We start from the raw sequence: 20,663 nt of genomic DNA on the forward strand, positions 1-20,663 counted from the left end.
TAGGTTTTGGAGACTAAACCTCATTGGTTAAAGGGTTTACAAATAGCTGTTCCAGCCTGTGACTTGTTTTTCTCACAACATGATGTCTTCTCTTATACAGTTTAATGTATAGTCAGATAAATATTCCTTCCTGGTATATACATTTTGTGTTGTTAAGAAACTCTAGGCGGATGTGGTCACTCATGCCTGTAATCCCAGCACTTTGGGAGGCTGACGCAGGTGGATCACTTGAGGTCAGGAGTTCGAGACCAGCCTGGCCAACATGGAGAAACCCCATCTCTATTAAAAATACAAAAATTAGCTGGGTGTGCTGGCACACGCCTGTAGTCCCAGCTACTCATGAGGCTGAGGCAGGAGAATTGCCTGAACCAGGAGGCAGAAACTGCAGTGAGCCAAGATTGCACCAGCTCACTGCAACCTCCACCTCCTGGGTTCAAGTGATTCTCCTGCCTCAGCCTCCCAAGTAAGTGCGATTACAGGTGGCCACCACCATGCCCAGCTAATTTTTGTATTTTTAGTAGAGATGGGATTTTATCATGTTGGCCAAGCTGGTCTTGAACTCCTGACCTCAGGTGATCCACCTGCCTCAGCCTTCCAAAATGCTGAGATTACAGGTGTGAGCCACTGCACCTGGCCCAGATGAACAAAAATTTTACGAGATTGATAATACCAAATGTCGAAAAGGAGGTAGGGAAACAAAAATTCATACCCTGCAGGTTGGGTAAAAGCCCATATGCCTACCTGGCAATATTTAATGAAGTTAGAAACGTGCGTACACTCTAGTGTGTCCATTCCATATCTGGGTACACATCCTAGCCTGGCAATTCACAGCACCTGCTGCACAAGTGAAACCAAAGCTGAAGTAGGCCCATATGTGTTTAAGTTCCCCAGGTGATTATAATACAGATAAAGGTTTGAAAAGTTTTGCCCAGGAGAAAGTCTTACTCATGCGCACATGAGCTGTTTAGAGTACAAGGTTGTTTAGAGCAGGACTGTATAATAATGAGAGACTGGAAACTACCTAAATGTCCCCAGTTAATCACCTGTGGATAGCCACACAGAACAAATGCCTATGGCAGCTGAAATGAATGTATATGTATTAACATAAATAAATTTCAAAACCACAACAAAAGGCAAGTTTCAAAAGGACATGTACAGTATGGTACAGTTAATATGAATTTTAAAAAATTAATGAACAATACAATTGATGGCTTATGGTACATGCACATACGCTAAAACAGAAACCTAAATGGTGAGCATACACTAACTCCAGGTCAGTGCCTTCTGTGGGGAGAGAAAGAAACCAGAATCAAGAAGGCAGAGGGCACAGGGTGCTTTGAATGTATCTAACATTCTCTTTCTCTATTTCTTCAATTTTCTGTTAATAGAAAAATTTCATAATTAAAAAAATAGGCCAACCATGGTTGCTCATGCCTATAATCCCAGCACATTGAGAGGCTGAGGTGGGTGGATCACCTGGGGTCAGGATTTCAAGACCAGCCTGGCCAACATGGCAAAACCCTGTCTCCACTAAAAATACAAAAATTAGCCGGTTGTGGGGGCACATGCCTGTAATTCCAGCTACTCGGGAGGCTGAGACAGAAAAATTGCTTGAACCCAGGAGGTGGAGGTTGCAGTGAGCCGAGATCATGCGAATGCACTCCAGCCTGGGTGACGGTGCAAGACTTCATCTAAAAATAAATAAATAATTAAATAATTTAAAAATAGCCATGGAAGAAACTATTGTGACTATTAAGGAGAAGTTAGAATTTTATGACTGCCATGGAAAGACATCTAAACTTGACTGTGAGGTTAAAAAGCAGTTTACAGAAAAAAATATATATATTATTCTGTAAATATATATATTCTGTATTACATATAAACCCATTTGTATTAAATTATATTTCTATAGACATTATTTACACTACATATAGATATAATAGGCAGAAATTCATACACTTATAGGTGTTAACTTGAATTTGTAGGGATATATACTAAGCTTGACTCTGGAGAAAGAAGTAGGATTGTTTATACTATTACGTATTATCAGAAAGAAATAGAGCCGTTTTCTTTAAAACAAACAAGCACTCTAGTAGCAACTGTGAGACTTAAGTTGCTATTCTGGCTCCAGACTGATGTTGGGCTAAGTACTTCCAGATTTTACTTCCTCATCTGCAAGAAGTGGGAGGTAATGCTGGCCTCCCCTCTCCTCTCTCTTCTCTTCTCCCTCCCTCTCTTCCTTCCTTCCACTGTTGTGGGCAATACAGTCAATGATTCAAATGGTGTAATAGGAGAAATAATAAAAAGTAAGTCTCCTTCCCAACCCTAAGCTTCACCTCCTCCCCAGAGGCAGCCACTGTAGCCAGGTTCTCATGTCCCTGTCTGGGATGGTCTATGCATTGAAAATGTACATGTATGCACATCACCACCTTTACACACTCACACATACTCTCTCACACTCGAATCACAGCAGAATATAACCCCTCTGCCTTAGAGTGATGATTATCAAAGAAAGATGTAAGCCCTCGTATTTGCTTGATTTCACAATAATCCCTGTTATTCCACCTGAGAGGCAGTGCTAAGTAAGCAGCACAAATTTTCTTTTAAATAGCTTGAGAATTTGGGGAGAGTTTCACAACCCATATTGAAGTGTCACTGACTCAGGACTGGGAATTTCTGGATTGAAAAACCAGCCTGTAAGCCTAGGTGTAGGCTGACTCGGAAGCTTGGAATCTCTTAATATGATTCCTGTTAACACAGCCATCTTCTAAAAAGCCCCTTTTTATCACAGCTGCCTCTTAGCTTGAGATTCTTCAGTGGTTCCCCATCAACCAAAGATAAAGCTCAAACCCCAAGCTAACACTCATAGTGCCTACATGCCCTCCTCTGTTCCCCAGTAGGCCAGCCCAGCCCAGCCAGGCCCACTGCTTTCTCAAGCATTCATAACCCCTCCCTCCCTCCACATTACACTTCCCCACTTTCTCTGCCTCTGGGATTCTCTATCTTCTGGATTTCAGGAATTATAAAACCCTGGAACTGGAAAGCCATTTACGCAACAAGCACTTATGGAGCACCTACTGTATGCTAGATCCTGAGCAAGCTGCTTAGAAACAGGTGACTTGGTCATATGCAAGTGCCCCTCATAGCAGACATTTCCCTCAAATCCAGGGGTCAGGCAGCTCATTCCAATAACAGACTCTCATTTTTTTCAGAAGATCCTGTCACTCTTGTGGTGCTACCACTTATCAGAGCTACTCTTGACGTGTAGAGCCAGAATTAAACAGACTCCTTTGTTCTGGATGTTCTATCTTTAGTAATGCAGCTGAAATCTGAGTGAGCTTCATCAGAAGCACACACCACACCAGGGACGCATTCTGAGCACACGGCCCACAAGATCCCCAGATCTCTGTCCTGAGAACTTTAGCTAAGTCAGGTCTTGGCACCCTCACACTTGTACACTTACATTTTTTTGAACAGCAAGACTTACATCAAACCTTGTGAGATCTCATCGGCCCACCTTAACGGTTCTTTTTAGATCCTGGTGCTCTTGCCCATGAATTCACAATCCCTGCCAGGTTGGTGTCCCTGTTTCTTGAATGTGAGCCATAGGCCTCCTCCGTCTAAGGCAGTCAAAATAACTGAAGGGAATGAGACTGAAGACAGGGCCCTGGGACACGCCACTGGAGACTTCCCTCTGGCTGCCTCTGACCCACCGCCTGTGTCCTCTTGGGGCCTGACGCACACCAGGGGTCCATGCCAGTTCTGAGGTTGCCACCAATTCCAGCACCCAGCCCATCTCAGCCTTCCATAGCTCCTCAAAATCCACACCACCATGCCCACATATTTCTTTGATAACATGATATAATGATTCCCAGCCTTTTTCAACAAACATCCTCTCCCTAAATAATTCAGTTCTTATTAGATTCCTAAAATCTTAGAGGTGATGGAAGATAATTTAGAGAGAATATCAAATGGGTTTCATCCTCTACAAAACTTTATTGCCCTTATCTGGCAACAGAAGCCAAAATAGACAAACGGGATCTAATTAAACTAAAGAGCTTCTGCACAGCAAAAGAAACTATCATTAGAGTGAAGCGGCAACCAACAGAATGGGAAAAAATTTTTGCAATCTACTCACCTAACAAAGGGCTAATATCCAGAATCTACAAAGAACTTAAACAAATTTACAAGAAAAAAACAACCCCATCAAAAAGTGGGCGAAGGATATAACAGACACTTCTCAAAAGAAGACATTTATGTAGCCAACAAACATATGAAAAAAAGCCATTATCAATGGTCATTAGAGAAATGTAAATCAAAACCACACTGAGCTACCATCTCACGTCAGTTAGAAAGGCGATCATTAAAAAATCAGAGAACAGATGCTGGAGAGGATGTGGAGAAATAGCAGTGTTTTTACACTGTTGGTGGGAGTGTAAATTAGTTCAACCATTGTGGAAGACAATGTGGCGATTCCTCAAGGATCCAGAAATCCCATTACTGGGTATATACCCAAAGGATTATAAATCATTCTATTATAAAGACACATGCACACATATGTTTATTGCAGCACTGTTCACGATAACAAAGTCTTGGAACCAACCCAAATGCCCATCAATGATAGACTGGATAAAGAAAATGTGGCACATATGCACCATGGAATACTATGCAGCCATAAAAAAGGATAAGTTCATGTCATTTGCAGGAACATGGATAAAGCTAGAAACCATCATTCTCAGCAAACTGACACAACTACAGAAAACCAAACACCTTATGTTCTCACTCATAAGTGGGTGTTGAACAATGAGAACACATGAACACAGGAAGAAGAACATCACACACCGGGGCCTGTCAAGGGGTGGGGGGCTAGGGGAGGGATAGCAGGGAGTAGGGGGATAGGGGAGGGAAAAATACCTAATGTAGATGACGGGGTAATGGATGCAGCAAACCACCATGGCACGTGTATACCTATGTAACAAACCTGCACGTTCTGCACATGTGCCCTAGAACTGAAAGTATATATACAAAAAAAACTTAATTGCCCTTATCACCAGAATTTTTGTTTTGTGTGTGTGTGTGTGCCATTTTCAACATCTGACCACCTTTTACCCCCAAAAGAACAAGTTTCCTGATGGCAGGAATGTGTCTTCTCTGGTTCTTGCCACCCGATTGGGGCAGGAGGAACAGAGTGGAGCTGGAAGAGGATCAACATTTAGTAGGTGCTCATGCTATGCTGGGAAATTGACATGTTTAATCCCCATGAAAATTTTGCTTAGAGATACTAATATTCCATTTTATAAATGGGGCCATCACAGCCTGGAAAGTTTGGATAATGTGCCCAGGATGACCTGGAAAGGGGTGGGCCCATGGTCTATCACTCTAGGCCTGCTGACTAAGAGTGGACCACAGTGATGGTAAAAATGTATATAAGAAAACAGAGCACTCGAAAACAATTTTAAAAAGTGGAAAAGGTCCAGATAAATGTCCAGGTAGCTACAGAATCTGGGCACCACTGCCATCAGGGTGAGGTTCTTCTGCGAGTGCCTCATCTCAAACCTTTTGTGCTAATGCACTCGTTTGATCATTGAATAAACCCACATTGGGCACCGACTGTGTGCCAGGCACTGAGGGGCTGAGGTGGTGGATGAGATCTACTCCCTGTCTTGGGGCACTCACTGTCTGATGGGAGAGGCAGGCTTGGAAACAATATGGGCAGTCCCCAGATAGACACTGGTACACATAGGTAGCTGCCATCTAACCCTGGCTGGGACTCCCAGAGAGGGCTTCCAAGAGGAGATGGTGTTTCAACTGAGTCACAAAGGCTTGGCAGTCGAGGGAGAGCAGAGGGTGACTTGAGGCAATAGGTAGAGCAGGTATCCAGACATCAGGGCCACATGCAAAGGCCCAGGGCCCAGCAAGAGGGAAAAGAGAAGGATGGCAGGAATCACGGCTGCAGTGGGGCACAGGAGAGGCAAGAGCAGGGTAGGTCCAAGAAAGGACTCATGGCATCCGGAGTTGCCTGAAGGGCATGGATGCCACATGAAGCACATGGATGCCACATGAAGCACCACTGACCTTGATGCAGGGACCTTGATGTCACACAGCTGCCACGGGTGCATGCTGCCGCCTCCTGCTCACAGGGGCCTACCCCCAGACTTGGGCAGAACTGCCATGGCCACCTCCTAGATGGAGGAAGCAGGATGGACTGAGCACAAAGTGGGAGCAGTGAAGTGAAGAGGGGTTCAATGACACAAAGGCCCATGCAGACTGGGGGAGAAGGGGGTATGGATGTGGGGGAGCAGGTTTGCCTACCTGTGAATGAACAGAAGACCTCTCAAACACTGCCAGGACACCCTTGGGCAACGGACTCACTGATGAACACAGAGATCTTTTCATGGCAACAAAATACATTGTGACATTTAACATAAGAGATTGCGGAGGACAGCACAGGAAGTCATTTCTCAGCAAGAAGCTGCTGAGGCTGGCATTTCCGGTGCCTGCAGGAAGCTTGTTCTCCTTAGAAGGAGCAGCTGGCTGATGCCAAGGCTCAAGCCTCCCTCTTCGGGAGCTAAGGGCCAAGCTAGGGGTCTTGATGAGCACATGACACTCACTGCCTGTTCCCTGCTCCAAGTGGATGTAGCCAGGCAGCCTGGGGTGACCTTCAGGACTTCCTGCCCTCCCCTGCACACACCTACCGGGAATCTAGAGGGCCAGCTTTATAGATGTGACAACGTGGTCTCCACCTCCCTAAAGCCCCTGCCCCACCCATTACTGTTATTGAGATGTGTTTATTCCCCTGGCCACTGCCCGCCTTGGGACCTGGAACCTGACCCTCCTTCCTGCTGGTAACTGCTCCAGTCCCTCTCCTCCAAGGCCCCTCAAGAAGCCTGTGGGGCCTGCATCTGCTGGAACGGACTCTGCTCACAGAGACTGGTGGCTGGACCTGGGGGTGTGTATTTTTCCGATGCCTCCTCTACTGACCTTTAATTACACTGTTTGCCCAGCTTCCCAAGCCATTAACTTCACCTCGCAGCAACCATACGTCAATTAACGGAGGGCCCGCTCCGAGCTTGAGCTCCTGAACACAATTAGGCGTGACAGTCCACAAATAAGAAAGAACTGGAGAATTAATTAAGGTCTAAGCAAATTAATTACCAGTCCCCAATCGATTCCGATGCCAGCGCACATGCTCCTGGGCTCACCGTCTTTCCTAACATCTCCATGTATAAATAGAAACTGCGATCTTCCACACGATTGCTGTTCTAGACCAGGGGCACAGCATGGCCCTGAAACCGCCTCTCTCCAAGGGGAGAGAAATGGCTGTAGTGAGCATCCCAGGACTTCCCACGTACTCAGCACACGTGTGTCCACACACATCAGTCATGTGACACAGGCATGTGCGCACACACACACACACACACATTCTGGAAAACTAGGGGAGAACTTGGAGGCAGAACAGGGAGGACACTGAGTAGCCTTGGCTGCCTGTGGCCACAGTGCTCAGTTTCTCAGCTATAGGAGTGAGGGGCTATCCCATGGGGCTTGAAAGAGCTCTGGGCTGGGCCTGGGAGGCCTGGGCTTTGGCTAGCTCAGTATCTCTTACAGCAAGTCTGACTTTGTTCATTCTTCTGTAAGAGGGGGATGGCACACTCTGCCTTCAGACCCTCCCAGCACAGAAAGAGGAGAACTGAGGGAGAAGAGAGGCCTCCTGGGGAACATGAGGGGAGCTGTGCAGCCCCTAAGAGCTCTGCAAACCTCAGGAGGCCTGCGGTCACAGAGGCCCTGGCTGAAGGGAGGTCTGGTCAGAGGCCTCATTTCCAGATGAGGAGACAGCAGGTAGGATGGGGTAGGAGTGGTGGAGTTCGGTGTGGGGCCCAAGCATGTGTGTCTCAGGTCACTCAAGTGGCGTGTGACCCACCTCCCAGGCTTCAGGCTGGAGCCTGTGGAGGAGCTGGCAGAGCCTTGGGAAGAAGAAACTGACTCCTGGGGCTTCCTTGTTCCCCAGAGCCTGAGTTCCCAGCCAGCTCAGAAGGATGAGAGCTGGGATGTGGCCTCTGACCACAGAGTAGAAGCCTCTTCAGGACCCCCCATCACCCTGAAGACCCCTCCCACTTCACTCACATCCCAACAACGAGGGCCTAATTGATCATTGCCACTTGCCCCAACCTCCTTCCCATGTGCACTCTTCACTTACTGATTCCTGTCTCTGCAAGCAGCCTAAAGGGACAGGGGACCCTCCACAAGGTCAAGCATAGCCTAAGCCTGCTTCTTGGTCACCTTTAATGGTGGCCCAGCCTGGTCTGGCCTAGCCTCGGAGTTCTGGAGTGAATGCCGGGTGGGACCTAGGCCCTGCCAGCACCCAGTGCAGCTTAGAGATATTCTGTCTGGCTAAGGGTCCTGGGGATAAGGTAAAGAGGGGCCAAGCACAGGGACTGGACAGTGACCTGAGAGGACCAGGGGACTTTTGAGTCCCTGGAGGGTAAGGGCCATACCTATTCATCTTGCAACTGTATCAACATTAATTAGGGCTGTCCGCAAGAGCCCACTTGAAGATGAGAGGGCTGGAGAACATGGGGACCAGAGAGATGGAAGCCTGTGTGTGGGGAGGGGAGACTGGGGCTGGGGCAGAAGTCAGGCAGGCACCCAGCCAGGACTCAGCAGCCAGGCTGGAGGAAGAAGCCACAAAGGGCCTGCCTCTCCCTGGATCCTGGTGAGCTAGGACTGTCAGGGCTGAAAACCACATTATGTGACCCTCGAGGGATGTGCAGGATCTCAAGACTCCAACAGTGGCTGCACCTGTGTGAGCGGCTGAAGCCTCATTCCCAAAAAGAAGAGAGAAAGGGAATTAAGCTGGAGCCTGAAGAGGGGCAGGTCAGAAAGTCTCAGACCTGAAGCAGGGACCCTCCTCCTGAAGATGTCCCAGAGAGGTTAAGACCACTCCAAGGTCACACAGCAAGATGGCTGGTAGGGCTGGAATGGGCCCCCGGCAAAGTTCTTATCTAAAGCTTGGCTAAGTACAGATTACATCTTGGCCGAATCCCAGATCCAGCCCAGTGCAGCCGAGTGCTGCCCCTTCTCAGGCTGCATCTGACCCTGCAGGCTGAATGGCCAGGAACACCAGTTGGGCAGCCGTGTTTGCTTTATTAGGCCCCTTAACGAAGTCAGATCTAAAGGGTTATTCCATTAATGGCCCACGACAGAAATAGCTGAAAGTTCATTAAAAGTGTGGAGTTGCCATAGCAATTATCTGGGCCAGCTGAGGCTGAGCCAGGTGGCTGGTTCTGGGAGTTCATTAGCCTCTGGGCCATCCAGGGGTGGGACTGCCCAGCAATGACTTCCCACCCTCTCACAGGGGCTTTGCAGGTGCTTCAAAGCACCTTCTCCTCAGTTGAAACTTGTTTGTGGCCTCAATTGCTCCTCCCAGAGCTCTGGGCTGTAGGAAGGTGGGTACTGGTGCCCACATTTTACAGATTGAGAAGCAGGGCCCTGGAGATGATGATCAGGGTCAGGACCGTGAACCTGGGTCTGACTCTGCCTCTTCAGACTGTGCCTTGGTGCCACAGAGGGCATGGGTCCTCATGCCCTGTGTAGGGCCTGTCCCCATCGTCCTTGGGCACAGATGGGGAGCTCCAGTGTTACGGTTCAAGCACTGGTTTATCCTTCTCTCTTGACAACTAACTATGCACTGCCTTACATTGCTCTCAATATTATTTCTTTTTAGTTTTAAAAACTCCTTCCGCTATTTTGTCCTTCTCCCCAAACAAGGTGTAGGCTTCTTAAGGGCCAGGCAGGCCTTTGTGGTATCTCCAAGGCCCCGGCCTGGGGCATCTATCGTGAGCTCATAGACTCCGAGTTCAGCAAAGATGCAGCTGAAGGCAGGAGAAATCCCCTCCACATATACCTGTGTGCCCACAATCACCTGTGTAGAGCGAAGGCCTCTGAAACCTAGAGGGTCACAATGCCCAAAGTCTTGAAACCTATATTAGCAGAAGCTTCCAACCTTCTTTCGTGCCAGGAACCACTCTGGCAGTCTGGTGAGGCCTATGTACCTATCCCTCTCAGAATAATGTTTCTAAATGCATAAAACAAAGAATATAGGATCACAAAGGGATCATCCTGAAAGAAATTATCAAACTATTTTTAAACTGTGATATAGTAATAGATGAGCTTTTTAACTAAAGAATTAAAAACAATATCTATCAGTTGATGTATTAAATATGAATTAGCGGGTGGGTGTGGTGGCTCAAGCCTGTAATCCCAGCACTTTGGGAGGCTGAGGCGGGTGAATCATGAGGTCAGGAGTTCAAGACCAGCCTGGCTAAGATGGTGAAATGCCGTCTCTACTAAAAATACAAAATTAGCTGGGCGTGGTGGTGAATGCCTGTAATTCCAGTTACTTGGGAGGCTGAAGCAGGAGAATTGCTTGAATCCGGGAAGTAGAGGTTACAGTGAGCCAAGATCATGCCACTGCACTCTGGCCTGGGTGACAAGAGCAAAATTCTGTCTCAAAAAAAAAAAATGATAATATGAACTAGTGTTGAGCATAAATGATATTTTAAGATTTCTGCAACAACTGTAATGTGCCATGAAAACATCTGTGATTTCTACTGGTGACAAAGTCACAGGTCCTGCTTCTGACTGTGGTTTGCTGCCTACATTCGTCATGGAAGGAAATGTTAAAATGCAGTTAGAGGTTAATGTAAATCTCTTCCCAGACCAAGCTCATGGGATGTGCGGCATTCTGTCTATTGACCCCCTGGGGGTCTGGGACCTCAGGCTAAGAATCCCTATGCTAAAAGCAGAATCTCAGGATGGAGCTGGTCAGTGGGACCCCACGATCCTGTCTTTTAGCTACATATTTTGTGCCAATCCCCCCAGCCGGGTGCCCTCTGGGAATCAGGAGAGGTGTAGAAAGGTCATCTGTCTCCCGGGAGCCCCGCGGTCCACCACACCCACCCACAGTACACATCTCTATGTGCTGTACAGGTCTTACCTACAGCAGGGAACGGCACAAACCTCTGGATGAGAAGGCGGGTGGCTGGGGTGAACTTGTTGGCTTTCTGAACCAGGACATTAAGGCCCACCTTGGAAAGAAAAAATAAAAACACAGGAAAAGTACATGAGGCTGCAGTGGCTTCTGGGAGGAGGGGCTGGACTGGAGGAAGACCAGAGAGTGGGGGATGTCATCTTTTCCCACAACTGCGCCTCACACACCTAATCCTCAGCATCACCTGAGTTTGCAGAGGTCCAGTGTGGCTGTTTAAAGTACCACTGCCCAGTCATCCCAGGTAACTGGCCCATGAGAAAGAGGGAGAAAGGTAAAGCATCAACACATACACACACATTTACACACTCACACACATGCTGCAGAGGGGAAAAGGGATGGGATGCCGTGGCGGTTGCTGCTAGAAGGATATATACTCCATGAATAAATGTAAGCATAGAAAGGCCTCCTTCCCACCCCAGCCCCTAAGCACCACCTTTCTGAAACCCCACAGTAGGTCCAGGTCTGGGCCCAGCCAGACCATAAGGACTCAGGACAGAGAGACCCCCACACCTGCCCACAGGCTGCAGGACTAAGCAGCATAGCTCAGAGCAGGACGGAGGGTGAGACAGACATCCTGGACTCACTGTCATCACCTTCACTCCTGTTACCTGGCCCAGGATGCCAGGCGCCTCACCCCAGCCCCTGCCTGCCTCATCACTCCAGTCCATCCAGTCCATCCCATTGACCCTTTCATCTTTCTAAAGCACAGGCTTTCTCATGTCTGCCACATCAGCTCCTCTCTATGACCAACCTGCCTGAGAAGGTGTCACCCCCTTCGCACAGCGGCCTTGGCCTCCATAACCTCTTCCCCACTTCCCCAAACCCCACGTTCAACCCCGAGAGTCCAGTTTGCTGTTCATCAGATGCTCTGTGAGCCTTCCTCCCATGCCTGGGATGCCTCCCTCCTCCACTCAGTCCACACCTGTTCTTTCAGGCCCACCTCTGAGTTCCACCTCCAGTGTCACTTACAGTGGGACCTTAAGCAGGTAAGTCATTTCATCTTTTTCTGCCTCAGTTTACCTATCTGTAAAAAGAGATGGGAATACCTACAACATCCAAGTGCTGGTATAAGAATGTATGTAAAGTGTTGGGTGTAGGCTTGGCATGTAAGATACCTCAATAAATGAAGTTATATAATCATGTCACTGGACTGGGAGGGGTGACTGCACCTTTTTCATCTTTGTATGTCCACCACTTAGGGTTGCACTCACTGGCACATAGTACATGCTCAATAAACTGGTGACTGAGGAATAAATGCAGGAACCAACAAGCAAATGACTGCATGGAGACAGCAAAGGCTGGGAGTGGGGCTTTGCGGAGGAGAGAAAGATGGGGTTAGGCTAGAAAGAGAAGGACTTTCTGGTGGAGAAATGCATACCACTGCAGGCCTGGAGGTAGAAATGACAAGACGCATGAAACCAGACTAGGAGTTGAGTTGAGAGGCCTCTGCTTCCCCAGACAGAGGCCAAAGCCAGTCCCTGCACTGTCTTTCCTGGGAAGCGGGGGAGGAGCAGTGGCAGGACTCCTGGCCTGATGGGCCGGGGCAGCCTGCTGTCAGCTCTGGCACACCTGGTGGCTCAGCAGGCCACCCTGTGCCCTCAGGCCTGGCTCTGGCCTTAATGTTATGGGTGGCTGGCAAAGACGCAGAGCCTTGGGAAGGCCTTCAGGGCTGCCAGGTTGCTGCTGCTGTTGGGGCAGGGTGCGGCAAGGCAGAAACAGCCCAGTCCAAGCTGCAACTGTGAGACCCAGGAAGACAACAGCATCCTGTGGAGCCAGAGTGCTTCCTGGGAAACCCAGCCTGGGCTCTCGGGAACACAGCCTCCATCTTCAGTCTCAGGCTGATCCTCAGAGTCCAGTCCTTGTCCTCCCAGCTCGCTTGAGGGAAGGCTGGGAGGCAAGCAGGGGCATCACAGTGCGGACACACTTCAGTGGTATCGAGGGCAGGGCTGGGGAGCTGCCCGCTCACACTGGGCCCTGCTGCCCCCGCTACACAAATGGAATTCATCAAGTCCAGGAGTGAGTGACTCAGAAATGGTCTCCCTCACCCCCAAAAAAGTGCAGTGAGAGAAAGCGTGGGAGGAGGCTGGAGGACACGCAGACGGGCAGTAGTGATGAAGAGGAGGGGGGCTCGGTAGATGTCAGCGAGCACCTCCTACGTGAGGCCACTCAGCACATATTCACATGAAATATCTTAATGAGATCCCCATGACAAGGCTTTTAGATAGACCATGTTGGCTCTTTTTACAGATACAGACAGGTCCAGAGAGGTTAAATAATTTTGCTCAAGGATAGACAGCTATTATGAGGCAAGTAAAGCTAGGATGTGAACACACAGCCTGCTAGTTTCAACGCTTTCCTCCTAACCACGGTGCTATCACTTTTCCATTGTCTTCCGCCTGAAGGAGGGATTCGTTCATGTCCACATGCCTTTTAATGGCACATCTGCATAGCAAGCACCTCCCTGATAATGGCCACCTTGGGCCTGGTGTGCAGAGGGTAGAAAATAGAAGGCAACTCCTGCAGGGAAGATAGGGCCCTGAACCACCCCTGTCCCTGGCAGCCGGAAGTCAGAAGATCTGGGTTCAAAATCCTGCATGCCAATTTGAGAGGATGCAGAAAGTGCTGGAAGAGGTGGGGAGCAAAAGCCATTCCCTTAAGGAAGTGAGAGCAGAGAGGCTGGGACCCTTCCCCAGGATAGCCTCTTGGAGGTGGGCAGGGCTGCAGAGCAGCAGGAGGGAAAGGAGGAAAAGCAGCTGTCACATTTGCCTCCCTCTCTCGGAAGCCTCCCACCCACTATTGGCCGTTCTTCCTGGCTAGGACTGGCACAGCCCAGAGTGAGTGACCCACCCTGTCTCCCCCACCCCAGGGTAGGGAGGAATAAAGAGAGAAAACAATGTCCTTGTCCCAGGTTTCTGGCCCCTCCTTCCCTGAAGTTCACCAGGGTCTACCAGCATGGATGAGTGACATTTAGTGAGGCACACATGTTTCTGAGAGTATGACCAACATGCCTGAGCCCAAGAAAGGGGCTGGGGACCAGCAAAGTGGGGAGGAGACCTGGGCATGTATGTAACTATGACCTCACGAGGAGTCAGTGAGGTTATACTGCCCAATGGCAGGGAGGGCCTGGACACAGAGGAGGCAAATGGCCACTTACCCTTACCCCTTCCCGGGCCCCAGCCAAGGTCTTACCACCCCAGCACCTAGGACAGCCATAGCCTGAGAAGGAACCCAAGATGGCTGCAGACCAGGGGTTGGGAGCCCGTCTGTTCTAGTTCCTCAGGGCCCTTTGGCCTGGAACATTTGGTGGAGTCTGTTAAAATTAAAAAGCCAAAAGGCTGGTGGCTCTGAATGCCAGCTCGTTTTCCCTGGCACGGTGGGTCCTGTTTAAGGGAACCAGCTGGTATTAATGGCACACAGCTCATCACAAACAGCAGCTAGCGATCAGAAAAATCAGAGCTAATAATCGGGTTCAGGAAAGATAATGAGATGCGGAACAATGACTGCTGAGGGTCCCCAGGATCTGTTTTAACAGCATCCAAATAAGCCACAAAATAGAAAGTAACCAAACAGGAGCTCCATTTTGGTAGATGGGGAAAACAAACAGGGTGTGGATTCTGCGCAAGAGTTTCCCATATGGCCAGCAGACAGGAGTTCTGGGAAAACCAGAGCTCAGGCCCCACAGGACATCAGCAACATCCTGAAGGAAGCAATAGGCCTTCTTGACCACCTATTTCCAAGGTCTGGCTACTGGGCCAGTGAATTTGCCATGAGCAGCTGATAGAAGACCAGGGGAAAACGGGGGAAAGGCCAGCTTCATGACAGTCCCCATGGAGATGGGAACAGAGCCGACCAGCACGAGGAACTGTGGGTGGGGTGGGAGCTTCAGACACCAAATCTTTAGTGTCATGAGCTACGCAGCTGATGGCCTTAAGTACCAAGGGCTTTCTGGGCCAACTGCAGGCCAGCAAGGAGACACTGGATGGGGCTGGAAGAATGCCTGCATCCCTCTCCCCCATCTGCGTCCCCACTCCAGCCTGAATATCCATTGCCTGGCAGATGCCTCTGTGTCCAAGGGCTCTAGGCGCTCCACCTTCTCACACCCCAAATGAAGGCTGTCTTGCTCTTCCTCATCCACACCCCAGCCTCCTCGCCCATTTCCAGCTCTGCTTCTCATGCCAGAGACCTCAGAGCATTCCTGGGCAGGAGCCTCCCCGGGTCCATATGTAACCATGGCACCTTGGTGCATCTTCCAGATGTCATGAATGCAGCTGTTTGCTCTCCCTGCTCCCACTACTCGGCACACAGCCTCTCACCCTGGATGACTGTGTGCCTCCTAACCAGGCCCCCTGCTTCCACTCTTGCCCCCAACCATCTACTCTTTACAGCAGTCAGAGTGAAGTCTGAAAACACATGGCGACTTACTTAAAGCCTTCAGTGGCACTGGAAGAGCCACACAGCCATGCAGGACTGCTTGGCTTGCTTGCTTGCAAGGATCTGGCTACCTGCTACGAGGAGGTGCCTTAAGGGAGTGGGCCCAAGGTTCATGAGGCTCCTGAGGAAGGGGATGCTTAACTGAGCCCTGAAGGATGAGTAGGAGGCTAGGAAGGGAGCGGGACTCAGCTGAGGATCAGAAGCATGAAATACCAAGTTGTCTGCAGGGCACTCAGACGACAGTCTGCAGACTCTGCTGCACCAGTCATTATGAGGGTCCAAATGACCCTAAAGAACAATGGAGTAAGGGGCATGCCTAAAAGGAGGGTCCCTCTTAGGTGGCGGATAACAATGTAACCAAGGGTTAGGGGTTTGTGTGGGCACTGTGGGCAAGGGTTGGGGAAGGTCAAGGAATCGCTGAAGTACCAAAGATATCCACCAGAGGGCGCACTTGGTAGACCACATTGGTGGTCAAGTGGACCCAAGACCCTCCACGGAGGTCAACTGTTCTCCAACCCCCAGCCAGCCTGTTGCTTGGCAATGGAGTCAGCAGCAAAGTGGCCAAGTAGCTGGGCAGAGCTCTGCACAGGCTAAAACATCAGTTGCTCCAGCAGTGACCAAATAGCTTGTTTGCTGGCAATAGTGACCAACCCTGACCCCTGAACCATGCCCCACAAGGGCTGGGGGCTGCCTGCTGGGAAACTGATTACAGCAGACCCCTTCTACATAGGAGGGGGCAACAACTTTTCCTACCCAGAAAAGACACAGAGCTGCTTTCGGTGTCTGACCCGCACTGCCACCGTCACTGTCTGCAGGCTTCTGAACACTGCAGATTCTGCTACAGGGTCCGTGCCATGGGCCCTCCAAACCCTGAACCCAGCAAGACAACAGTCTGGTCCAGGATTCCCAGGTGCTGTCACCCTGCTACCTCTCTCCAGCCTGGAGAAGAACAGAGGGCCTGGGATACACCCTCCACCACAGAGCCAGCCAGGCCCTGTCTTGCAGGTGGCGGGGCATGCTCTGGGCCAGGGACAAATACATGCCACTGACGACTATGGTTAGAAAATACAAGCCCAGGAACCAAGTATGAAGGCGAGCAGAGGGTTGAACTCTGTTCCACCTAAAGAACCTCTCAAAAAATGTCTTCCAGTCCCCACTGCTCTCAGAGTAACTGGGGAAGGACTTGTCTACCAGGCGGCATGGTAATAGCTTCTCCAACCTAGAAGCTGAGAACACCACTTGGCTCTTCTCACTTCCTTATGCGAGCAGGAGGAAAAAGGGGTCTCTGTGTGTGATTAAGCCTGGGTAGGCCCTGTCACTTACTTCACCTCCATGCCTCAGTCTCCTCATCTGTAAAATGAGGGTGAACACTTAAATAATGCCTGGTGCACTGTAGGAAACTCCAGAAGTGCTAGCCATTCCAGTCTGACTATCCAGGGATATGGAGTAGTCAGTAAGCAATGGGAACTGGAAGGTGAACAGGTTCAGCCCAGCAATCCCCTGGAACCCCTCTTTCAATGCCAGTGTCTGGTAGTGAAGGTTAACAGTCACTGCATCCTACACAGAAAGGACCCCCCAGGGCCCAGACCCTTTGGGAATGGAGCTCAGCATTGCCCCAACAGGGAAAGACCTCAGGGAGCTAAGACCCAGCTGGAAGGAAGGGTGTGAGGAATGGACATGAAGTGCCTGTCATCATGTGGCTCCCCCAGGTAGCTCCTGACTGGCCCACAGCCCTTCATCCCTGAGTCTTCCTCTGCAGCCTCACATCCATCCTCATCCAGGCCCCTCGTCCATGAGGGTGGCCCCACCCCTTCTCTTCCAGCCCACTTCTACCTTCACCCTCTGCAACACCCAGTTCCCAGAGCCCAGGCAGGGCTCTAGGTGTGGCCTCCTTCCCCCTGAGCAAGGCACTCACAGCGCCTCTTGACTGGCCCTGATCCTCCTCCACTCACGATCACCATCACTCCCTACCTGCTGGCTACCCTCCTGTTCTGCGCTTGGAGTTGGTCATGCTCTCCTCTGCATCTCTGCATGTGCCGAGCCCTCTCTCTGGAACACCCATCCTGTCAGCCCCTGGATCTCTCCACTCTGCCCTACAAGTCAGCCCTGTGTGAAGTAGGGGCCCCTCCCCTGCTCCCACCACACCCTTCGGTCACCTTCATCATAATTCTGATTATACCACAGAGCGTTCTAGCTTCCCCTCTCAGCGCCTTGAAGGATACACTAGTCCCAGCAGCCCCCAGAGCCTGCAAAGTGCTGGCACATCACAGTCCCCAGATGGGAGTCAACGGGTCTTGCCTCCTCTCACCCTCGTGTAGCTGGGGCCGGGGGAGGGCCGCCCACAGAAACACTTAACACAAACTCTCAAACTAAAAAACAGTGAGGATTGAGAGAGGCTTCCTTTGTTAAAAGACAGCAAACTGTTAGATTTCAAAAATAACTTAAGACGGGATTTCTTTTTTATTCTCAAGCAAGCAGCCAGACATTGTCAAATCTATTTAGAAGGTTCACCAAGAGGCTGCTAATCCCACCCTGGTGGTCCAGCAACCAGCCAGAGACTTCACTTGGGGGCATGCAAACTGGGGATCCCTGATCCCGGGGTCACTTGCCAAGGTCAGGGCTCCTCTGAGTGGGGGAGGGGGCTCTCAGGGCCCCCAGAAGAGGCTGGCCCCCACTCCCACTTGCCCTCAGTCCCAAGGAACTGCTCGCAGCCTGTCGGCCCCCATCCATGCCACCTGCTTGTAGGGACTCGTTTTAATTAATGCCAGAGCTGGGCCAACCACTGGGGCCATGACACTTGTTTGCAGGTCATCTCCTCCTAACAGGCTCACCCTGGGAGGGGATTTGTCACTAATTGAAGCAGAGATCAGTTAATGAGGCTATGGGACCTGGGGTTCCAGAGAACAAGGGAAAGGAAAATAAAATAAAGCCTCTTTCTTCAGAGGTTTTGTGATTTACACACACAAAAGAAAAGCAAGCAAGCTGCCGATTTTCCAAGTCAGAAACTCCACTCCATCTGCCAGAGTTAGACCCTCACTGTGTGAAGACGTCAGGCAGAGGGACGTTGCCACCGCTAGGACTTGCAGATCGGAAAGGAGAGGGGCCTCAAGGCCAGCGATCAATCAGCGGCCTAATTAAGAAGTATTTATGGGGCAGTGGCCTGTGCTCCTCTCCATGGGGGAGAAACCATGGTGCCTGTCCCTGGTTAACTTGTAATCCAGTGAGGATAGGGCTGAGACTGCAGAACACTGAGGGGAAGGGGACACGGTGAAATTGAGTATGAGTGGGGAGGACAGGAGTTTCCAGGACTTGTAGGGAGGGAGAGTGGTACGGGCTGGAGTGGTTGGGGAAAGCCTTTCAAGGGCTGCAGGAGCTCCCAGAGAGGAGAAAGGAGGGAGTACCCAGCACAGGCACAGCCCCAAGTGAGGTGCAGCCCCTGCCTAGCAAGTTCTCAGCTCTGGGAACCCCAGAGGGCTCCAAGTCCCCCAATAACTCTGTCTTCAGAATCCATACCACACAAATCTGTGCTAGGTTTGCCTTGGCAAGTGTTGGGATGGAATGGCTGACGGTCCCTCAGTTGGGGCAGCAAGGACTGGACATACAGAGGGCTTGGAGCTCTCAGAAAAAGTTTTTTTTGAGATAGTGTTTTGCTCTGTCGCCCAGGCTGCAGTGTCGTGGCACAATCATGGCTCACTGCAGTCTTGACCTTCCGGGCTCAAGCGATTCTCCCACCTCAGCCTCCTGGGTACCTGGGACTACAGGTGTACACCACCATGCCTTACTAATTTTTTTTGCATTTTTGGTAGAGATAGGATTTTGCCATATTACCAGATAGGATTTTGCCATGTTACCCAGGCTGAGAAACTGAATTCTTGTTCTCCGTGCCCCAGGCCTGCAGAAGGAAGTCCAGCAGGACAATGATCCCCTTCACTCACGCCTTTCCATTCAGGGCCACTCAGCATCCTTCCCTATGTGGCCTCCTCTTCCCACCTCACCCCGAGTCTCAAAGAAGGGAAGGGGATTTTTGATCTGTTAAGCTAAGCCTACTATCAGCTTCTCTCATCAAAAGGAACAAGGAGGAGGTGACAAAGCCCTTTCCCCTACTCAGGAGAGCCCTTGGCCTTCACCCAGCAAGTCCCCAGAATAAGGGACCCCCAGTTTGTCAGAATCCCAGATGAAGTCTCCAGCTGGGCTGCAGGGCAAGTAGGGTGGCAGGTCAGCAGTCTCTTGGTGAGTCATCTGAATAGGTCTGCAATGTCTGGCTTCTTGCTTTTGTGAAGACGTAAGGATTTAGGGAAGAGATTTTGGGCATGAGATGGGACATCCCACTTCACAGCTATTTGGAGATGACTTGGTCTACGTGGGAGTGAAATAAATGAGGCCATTTCAGGACAACCCCAAATCCCTCCTTTAGAAGGATGGTGAATTAAACTGTAGTGTATGGTACAATGGGTGATTATACAGCTGTGAACAGTTATTATACAGTATTTACTTAATGGCACCGGAAAGATGAGGAAAGTGGGTTTTACCAAAATGTTATTATATATGAATTCTTCATTATATGTGAATGTTTTCTTTTTCATTAGAGATAAGGTCTTGCTATGCTGCCCAACTTGGTCATATGTGATCCTTCCATCTCAGCCTCCTGGGTAGCTGGGAATACAGGGGCACACCATCTTGCCCAGCTGAATGGTTTTTTTTTTCCTAATTTTTTTCAAGTTTTATTATTTATTTATTATTATCTTTTTTGGTGGGGAGATGGAGTGCAGTGGCGTGATCTTGGCTCAGTGCAACCTCTGCCTCCCAGGTTCAAGCAATTCTCCTGGGTTGAGTAGCTAGGATTATAGGTGCCCATCATGATATTGACTAATTTTTGTATTTTTTTAGTAGAGATGGGGTTTCCTCATCTTGGCCAGGCTGGTCTTGACCTCTAGACCCAGGTGATCCACCTGCCTCAGCCTCCCAAAGTGTTGGGATTACAGGCGTGAGCCACTGCACCCGGCCTTTTGTTTTTTCAAATGAGGTCTCGCTGTGTTGCCCTGGTGAAGTGCAGAGGCTGTTCACAGGTGCAATTATAGCACACTACAGATTCCAACACCTGGGCTCAAGTGATCCTCCCACCTCAGCCTCCTGAGTAGCTAGGACTACAGGCATGCCCCATTGTGCTCAGCTATGTGAATGTTGT

General features: G+C 50.0%; 1 protein-coding gene across 9 annotated transcripts in view; it reads right to left on the bottom strand.

Moving 5' to 3' along the window:
- Positions 1 to 20,663, bottom strand: part of SFXN5 (sideroflexin 5) — a 128,089-nt gene that overhangs the window by 36,358 nt on the left and 71,068 nt on the right. For all 9 annotated transcript variants that reach the window (XM_064364237.1, XM_012475662.2, XM_021670733.2 and 6 more), the window contains one exon: positions 10,994 to 11,084. In XM_064364237.1, the coding sequence (XP_064220307.1) occupies positions 10,994 to 11,084 (91 nt within the window). The remainder of the gene's footprint in view (positions 1 to 10,993; positions 11,085 to 20,663) is intronic.

The sequence above is a fragment of the Aotus nancymaae genome, unplaced genomic scaffold (assembly GCF_030222135.1).
Source record: "Aotus nancymaae isolate 86718 unplaced genomic scaffold, 86718_ANA_hifiasm-v0.15.2.pri h1tg000057l, whole genome shotgun sequence".
Taxonomy (NCBI): Eukaryota; Metazoa; Chordata; class Mammalia; order Primates; family Aotidae; genus Aotus; species Aotus nancymaae.